The sequence below is a fragment of the Trichechus manatus genome, unplaced genomic scaffold (assembly GCF_000243295.1).
Source record: "Trichechus manatus latirostris isolate Lorelei unplaced genomic scaffold, TriManLat1.0 scaffold00011, whole genome shotgun sequence".
In the NCBI taxonomy this organism is placed as follows: Eukaryota; Metazoa; Chordata; class Mammalia; order Sirenia; family Trichechidae; genus Trichechus; species Trichechus manatus.
Window position 1 is genome coordinate 1,887,409 of NW_004443947.1, and position 8,299 is coordinate 1,895,707.

The 8,299-nt window shown below is 47.2% G+C and overlaps 1 protein-coding gene across 4 annotated transcripts in view; it reads left to right on the forward strand.

Moving 5' to 3' along the window:
• The window catches only part of UIMC1 (ubiquitin interaction motif containing 1), a 170,442-nt gene extending 167,644 nt beyond the window's left edge, over positions 1–2,798 (forward strand). For 3 of the 4 annotated variants that reach the window (XM_023726482.1, XM_023726481.1, XM_023726483.1), the window contains 3 exons: positions 507–570; positions 1,715–1,757; positions 2,302–2,752. In XM_023726482.1, coding sequence (XP_023582250.1) covers positions 507–570; positions 1,715–1,757; positions 2,302–2,512 — 318 coding nt within the window. In that variant the 3' untranslated portion in view covers positions 2,513–2,752. Of the gene's footprint in view, positions 1–506; positions 571–1,714; positions 1,758–2,301 lie in introns of all 4 variants that reach the window. The other variant, XM_004371160.2, reaches the window with a different exon arrangement.
• The last annotated feature ends 5,501 nt before the right edge of the window (positions 2,799–8,299 follow it).

An 8,299-nucleotide genomic window follows, 5' to 3' on the forward strand; every position in this document is an offset into this window, starting at 1 on the left:
TTAGGCTTGCTAACATAGCAGAGCACACTAAGATGGGGAAGCTATTATCTGTCCTGCCAGAAGAAAGGGAGCTCTTTTGAATGGGGTTATTTCGAGGTGGTAGTTTAGAGTTGGGGCTCATAGGTGAATGCTTATAGCATACAGCCAGTTTATTCTTTTGATATCACTGCCTGTAGAAGCTACCTTAAAGCTCTTGGTTCAAGTTTAAATCTCACAAATCTGTCACAGATCAAAAGCTGCTGTTCTTTGACATGATCTTGGTGGACTAACTTTGGTTTACTCTGGTATCCAGTCTTGGATAATATTCTTTGCATAGAGATGGATTTTATTCATCACTACCTTTTTTTTATGTGCGTACTCATTTATTAGAAAGCAAAAGGATTTCCTAGAGCTGCACCTCCGCACCTCTTCTCTTCTGGAGACAGGTGTGATCTAGGCCAGAGAAGTTGTGTTTTAGACTCTGTCTGCCATGTGGTAACCCTTTCATCTATTTTTCTCTGTCACAGGAAAAAGGCCAGAATGAAGGTCGACTCCTCAGTGTCTTGGAGCAGTCTGAGCAGCAGTCTGCAGGTAAGGACTCCAGGACTGGTTTGCTGAGCTTCTGCCTCAGCCTTCCAGTGAAGATAGCCTGGCTGTCTGTTGGGGTTGTGTGGGTGCACATTTGATTCAGCCACCCATCCTTTGAGACCTGATCTCAGTCATCTCTCCCCAAGGAAAAGTGATGGTAGTAGTGGGGACACCCTGTCTTATTCATCAACTGTTTCATTTCAGGCTTTGTAAAGTCTGGGATCAGGACTGCCTGTTGAAGTGGGGAAAAATGTGTCCAAATCACAGGGGAGTGACAAAAGCCCAAGCACACCTTCTAAAGGAGCAGGATTGCAAAACCGGACATGCAGATGTCCAACACTTTGTGTACCATTCATATGCTACCTTCAGCTTAGTCCCAACCTGTGCTCCTGAGGGTTAGTAGGAAGTAAGTCCCACTCTTTGTGCCCAGTATTTTGGGAGCCATAGAGTGGATTGGTTAAGAACATTACCAGATCTGTGTTAGAATTCTGGCTCTGCCACTAACCTTGTTTTTTGACGTTGCACAAATTAACCTCTCTGAGGTTATTTAGCCTCTTCTGTAAATAGAGTGAATGATACAGTGCCATAGATTGCAAGGATTATATTCAGTAAAGCTCCAAACATAGTACTTCTCATAAGTAGACTATGATAAATGTTAGTTGCTATTATTACTGTTACTGTTACTAGTTGCTAATGTTAAAATTCACCAGATACAGAAGGAAAAGGAGCTTTTGTTTAAGCCTGGTGAGATTTGCTTGCCATCTAGTTCTAGTAGTTCATTCCCACACAGAAAATCTGTTGTGCCTTCTGATGACTATAAAAAGGCGGCCTTTCTGAGCCTCACGTCCTGCTGCCTCTAGATAAGCAGGTTGTGAATCTCTGCAGGTGGTGGGTTTCCCTTGGCAACTGCTCGTTCCTCAAGTCCAGATTTGAAGTAGATTTATTCAGTGGTTCATTCAAAAGTGTTCACCTCAGCACATTGCATGGCAGCTAGGCCTGTTGGATGCTAGTGTTTACATTCCATGGTCTGGAGATTGAGGATCTGATGAGAAGCAGTGCCCAGAACACAGGAAGTACATGATCAGTGAGAAGTGGTGTGATTACCAACATGACTATCAACATTAATACTCTTTCTCTCCTATCACAGATGCCGAGATAAAGACCACGTCTTCAGAAACAGGAGCCTTCAGGTGAGTTGGGGTGTGCATTGAAGAGTGGCTCTCAGCAGTTCTGAAGAGTGCAGGCCTAGTTCTATGTTCTGGGTGTAGAGTGATGTTTAAACTATTGAAGTAGGAATCACTGTGAAACTATATGACTTCTGTCTGGATAGCTCTGTGACACCCCCCCCACCCCCATATCTGGGCTAAGAATTGGATGGATAGCTCAGTTCACTCATGGTGTTAAAACAAGCAGAGCAAAAGCTGTGTCTTATTCCTCCTTTCTACCTCTCGTCCCCACCCAACCCTGGTCTTCTGATCTGGATTTCAGGCAGCCTGGGAATTTGGGTTTGAATCCTCATTTTCTCACTGCCGAACTACCTGACTTTAGGTATATGATTTAACCCCTTTGTCCCCAATGTCCTCATCTGTGAAGGGGAAATGATAATACTTACCTGGTTGGGTTATTATAGAAACGACAGGACCTAATCTGTGAAAGCCCCTGGTCCAGTGCATGGCACGTACTTGGTACTTATTGGTAGGTGTCTATTGAATCAGAATTTTCTTTTTTCCCTAGGGTTTCCTCACTGGGGATGGAAGAGGCAGGCTGCAGCAGAGAGATGCAGAGTTCCCTTGCACATCTCGACATAAATGATTCTCCCATCAAGTCTTTTGTTTCCATTTCAGAAGCCACTGATTGCTTAGTAGACTTCAAAAAGCAATTTACTGTCCGGCCAGGTAGCCGGGCACGGACCAAAGCAGGCAGGGGAAGAAGGAGAAAATCCTAAATGTCTGGGGTCAGAGGGTTGACAGAACCATGAGCAGTAGGAGTGGGCCATGTTCATTAAGCTACCATGGCCTCCAGTTCATTGTTGAGCAAGTTTGGGCCTTGCAGTTTTCACCACCAGCCCCCACCCACCATCCTGGTTTTTATGTTTTCTATGATCTATACCGACACCTGTGTATAGTATTCTGTTTTATAACAGTACGTTTGAATTCACGTTTAGTTAAAAGAAAGTTTAAATATATTTATCTATGTTTGTATGAAATCTTATTTCAATAAGTTGGAGATTTCTCTTTTTTTGCCTCTGTGTTGTTGGGGTTCAGGACTCGGATATTTTAATTGTGGAGGTAGTTCTCAGACTCATAAATTAACATGTTTCTGAATGAATGCCATTACTGATCTTTGACATACCCACTATCTTCATTGAATGTGTAATGCACAATTCTAAACACTGCGTGGTTATTCCCTCGACCTTCTCTGACATCATTCTGGAAGCTGCCAGGGGTATTGAATCCTACTGTTTATTCTGCTGTCTGTACCATTCACTTCCCCGTAACTTCGTCTTGCTGTTCTTGCCCAGTTAAGAATTCTCGGCCAGAGAATAGGACCTTGGTCCTGTCATTCTTCCCAAGAATTCGTAAGTGAACACTGTTACTAGTTCCTCTGCAATTCTTTTTTCTTTCTAGATTAGCCAGTGGGGATGCCAGGCTTATTTATCTGTTAAATCGAGATTGGTTCTCCTTACTGCCAAAGGTCATAGCAGCAACAGGAAGTAGCTTCTATTTCAGTGACATTACTAGAGCATTGCATAGACTTCACCAAGAGAGGACACTTTGTGGCGACCATGGGACATAACGGAAGAAAGGGTGTCAGGAGAGCTAGCTTTGGCCAGAGCTGATTTGAAGATGCAGTGAAAGACTATGGGAGGTGGCTGCTGACCAAGAAGCCTCTTTGGACAGTTTAGACAGGGACACCACTCAGACTCTCCTGGCTTCTGACTTAAGTCCAAACTTACCTGTTCCTTTATTTTAAAATGAAAATGAGCGGGCATGGAAGACACAGCGCAGGCCTTTAAACCACTGTTTCCTGCTTAGGTCCCTTTGCACACAAGCTCTTTGAGCTAGAATAACACAAATGGTGGGCTCACAGTATGTTTCTTTTGTAGACTGTCTTGGTGTTGGATGATACCGACATTGCAGCCAGTGTCACATAAGTAATAGCTGTTATTTTTTTAGCAACTGCTATGGTCCAGGCAATATATATTCCTTTATTTAAGCCTCACAGCAGCCCTGTGAGGTAAGCATTATCATCCCCATTTTTTAGATCAGGAAACAAAGGCTCAGAGGGATAAATAAAACCATTCTTTGTCCATGGCAGAGATACCACAGTGCCCCTGCTCTTTGGTCCTAAAGAAAATGCTATGTTTTGACTGTAGTATTGATTATTTTCCTGTTTTCCTTCTGATGGAAGGTAGTTTATCAGTTTTTCCCATCAGCTTAACTCTCACTAGTCTTCTCTCATTAAATGATGATTTATTGGAGGTAGAGCTCTGTAAACAGGGGATAGTGTGTTTATCTCTCTGCCTGAAAATAAGAAAAGGGATAAAGCAGATTCCAGAATTATTTAGCTTAGAATTGAGCAGGCTTCCTAGAACATGGGTCAACTGCAGGAGGGGGTGGCCCAGCAGGACCATGAATGGGCAGGCTTAGTTATGAGCTAATGGGGAGTCAAGGGAACAACAGCAACCCCTCCCCTGCAGCCTTCCCCAGCTGTCATTGGTAAGAGCTGCCCATTTGTCCAGTCTTATTTTCCTCATCCTAGGAGTCCTGAGGGAGAAACATTAGGCAAACAGTGAAGCAGCAAAGTCAGTAGAAAGAGTATCATGTCACCCTGAGTCTGAGTCCTGCTTCTCATTCAAGTTACCTACCCTCCCTGAGACCTAGTTTCCTCATCCATAAAATGGGGAAACTCATGCTTACTGGGTTCTAAAGACGAAGATAACGTGTAGAAAGGACCTAACACATAGAAGACAGCGAGTACAGGCAGCAGTTGTTCTGAACGTGGTACAGCATTGTGAGTTGTCAGTAGAGTCATCAGGGAGGCTCGAGAGGCCAAGAAACTTGCCCAAGGTCATAGAGCTGGCAAGTGGGGTAAGATTCAAACGCAGGTCTGTCTGACACCAGAAATCATGCTGTCTGTACTATATTCTGCTTCCCACTCAAGCCACAAAGCTGATGACTCAATGGAAATTCTAGATTTGGGTTACTTTATTGTTTATCATGGGCTCATTGTTGCCTGTGAGGCAGGGCAGCTTTGGCCCTAATGTTGTTTTAGAGGAGCAGGTAGTAAATGATGGCTACTGTCTTAGTCATCTAGTGCTACTCTAACAGAAATACCACAAGTGGATGGTTTTAACAAAGAAAAGTTTATTTCCTTACAGTAAGTAGGCTAAAAGTCCAAATTCAGGGTATCAGCTCCAGGGGAAAGCTTTCTCTCTCTCGGACTTCTCATCAGTTCCCCCGGACTAGGAGCTTCCCGGCGCAGGGACCCCAGTCCAAAGGATGTGCTCTGCTCCTGGCAATGCTTTCTTGATGGTATGAGGTCCCCAATTCTCTGCTTGCTTCCCTTTCCTTTTATCTCTTGAGAGAGAAAAGGTGGTGCAGGCCACACCCCAGGGAAACTCCCCTTACATTGGATGTGACCTGGGTAAATGTGGTGTTAGAATCCCACTCAAATCCTCTTTAACATAAAATTACAATCACAAAATGGAGGCCAACCACACAATTCTGGGAATCATGGCCCAGCCAAATTGATACACACATTTTTGGGGGGGCATAATTCAAACCATGGCATTTAGCAATGGGAAAATGGAGGAACGTACAAACAAGAGGTGCGAGGCTGCTAAAATCACATGCACCAGGAAGGCAAGAAAGGGTGATTTATTTCCTGTTTCAAAAGCCCTGGGCTACTGAGGTTGAGGGAGGGCTTTTCAGTTTAACAAAAATAACCATACTTATTCCATGTCAGGCCTAGAACTGGACCTTTGGGCTCCAAAGATGAGCCCACAGCACAAGGGGAAGACAAACACATTGGTGATTTCAAAAAGCTGCTGCAAATGCAGTGATACACAGAAGGCCAAGATACTATGGGATCAGTAAGGCAGGCCGGACTCAGTGGGGGTCAGGCCCAGGAGGGCTTGTCAGGGAAGGCTCCCCAGCATTGGTCATGACTGAGCTGCAGTTTAAAGGATGCAGGAAAAGTCAGGTGAGAAGGCTGGAGAGGGCAAAAGGGAGGACATTCCAGACAGACCGGCATGAACAAAGACAGCACCGGGCAACCACGTGATGCATGTGAGCGCTGTGGAATCCCAAGTATAAAGTGCGAGGAGGGGACGGTGGGAGAGCTCATTGCAGGCTGTGGGCCTGGCTGCGGGCACTCTGGGGGCTGGGAAAAGCAAGCCTGTGGGCAGCTCAGAGCAGGCGGCCCTGGGCACCCAGCCCAGTTGGTTGGGGCAGGGGTTCTAGCTGCTGCCCACCCTCAGTCCAGCTGATGTCTCTCCCCATTCCTCAGTTCTCTGGACAGCTGGAGGTTGGCACTGAGGGGCTATGAGGGGGTTTGCCAGCCTCCCCTTTCCCTTGTTGGTCAGTGGCCATCTGGAGTTGGAAGAGAACTGCTGGCATCTGCTGTGCCTCTGCCATGGCCAGGGCTGTCACAGCTGCTCACAGACCTAAAGCCCAGGCTGCCACCCCTCCGTGCACCCTATCACAGATTGTCCCTTGCACACCGACTAGGGGGCCAGGACCCCTGCTCCTGGGAGAATGGACACAGGACTTCCAGAAGCACCAACGTGGAGCCCTGGTAATGCTCATCAGGGGCATCCCCTCACCCTGGCTTGGAAAACTGCAAATTCTGGCTGTCAGCATCAATAACAGCTGGACCTTTCACTTTCAGTTCCTCTTCCAACTACACAACTTGAGAAAGGCTGGAGCCACCACCTGGGCTGCTGGACCTTTCACATTCGGTTTTTCTTCCAACTACACAAAGTGAGAAAGGCTGAAATTAACAGCATGGGCTGCTAGACCTTTCACATTCAGATCCTCTTCTCTCCCATCTAGACAAATGAGAAAGGCTGGAGCCACAGCCCAGGCTGCTGGACCTTTCACATTGAGTTCCTTTTCCAACTACACAAATGTAAGAAAGGCTGAAATCTCAGCTGGGGCTGCTGGACCTTTCATATTCAGTTCCTCTTCTCTTCCAACTGGACAGGAAAGGCTAGAGCCACAGTCCAGGTTACTGTGGCATACAACTGGGATAGTTCCCAAGCTACACTGGGCAACAGACCGCTCTGTTCTCCCCACCCACCCTGGGACTTGCCTGCCTTTCGGAGCCGATATGCTGGCCAGTGCCCAGTCAGCAGGGCTCGCGTCTGGCCTGCTTCCAGGCCCAGTCATGCCTAAACTGGTACAGCACCACCTCCCTGATCTCTGGCCAGGTGTCACGTGGAGGTCATTTACTGTCTGTGGGTAATTGTAGGGTTACCACTGATGAGGTAGCCGAGGTTTTAAAGCGCCCACCAATTTTCCTGAAACGAAGAATGTTGCCATATGTCTAGTCTTCTGTTATGGTGGTCTCAGTGGTGCCCCAAGATGCTGTAGCACCCCAGGATAAACAGCTGGTAGCTGACAGCTCCACTGAACCTGAGCCTCCTCTACCCTTCCAGCAGAGAAGGCCCATGTGTGCGCCTACGACCCCTTGGCCTACAGAGTAAACACTGGCTCCACAGGCTGGCTGTGCCTCCTCCACCACATACCCCTCCTACATGTGTCCTCTTAGGCCCTTGGAGCTGCAACCAAGGTGCACCTACTTTAATGCCCAGTGATCTTGTACATGCTGTTCTCTTTGTCCAGGACGACTTCGCTCAGCTTGCTTGCCCACTCTTTTCTCTTCCTCTTGGGTTCCCGCACAGCCTTTTGCTCACCAGCACTGCCACATTTTGGAAACTTGTCTATTGTACTGTGCATTCCCCTGACTAGGCTCCTCCTGCTTCTTTCCAGGGGCATGTTTTACAGACTTCGGGGTCCCCATAGTCACCACCTCAAAACTCAGTGATTGTAGTATGAGTGCTCCCAGCACTGCTAAGGGGATGTCCCCGAGTCCTTAATTCAGGGCTCCTACTTCCTATGGGCATCCTGTTCAAGTTTGTACTACAGTTCTGCTTACCCTGGGTGCCTTGTAGAGCAGACTTGGAAGGAAGTGCACCTCTCTAAATCAGCTGTTGATTGGTGGTGAGAAAGAGGGTGGGGCCTGGGTTTCACTTTTAGGTGCAGACCAGGGTGACTGGGATGGTTCACACTGAGAGAAGAACTCAGGCCTAAGGACAGTGACCAGCTACTGCTTCTCTAACGTAAGGCCTTACCCCAACCCCTCAGCCCTGTCCCTCCTGCTTGGCCCATCCTGGAGGAAGTGGAGGTTGGAAAGGTCCTGGGTGGTAGCTTCTGTCCTAAGCAGTGTCCCCAGGATGGCTTTCAGAAGGAACGCTCACTATGGACCTGGTTAAAAGGGCTTGGCTACTAACCAAAAGGTTAGCAGTTTGAATCCACCAGCCGCTCGTTGGAAATCCTATGGGGCAGTTCTACTCTGTCCTATAGGGTCGCTATGAGTCAGAATCGACTGAATGGCAACTGATTTGGTTTTTATATTAAACCCCATCCTGGGCCCTGAAGATACAGAGATGGCCCAGACAATGCAGTGTAAGGGGTAGCCCTACAGACTAAGGGGACAGCTTGAACAA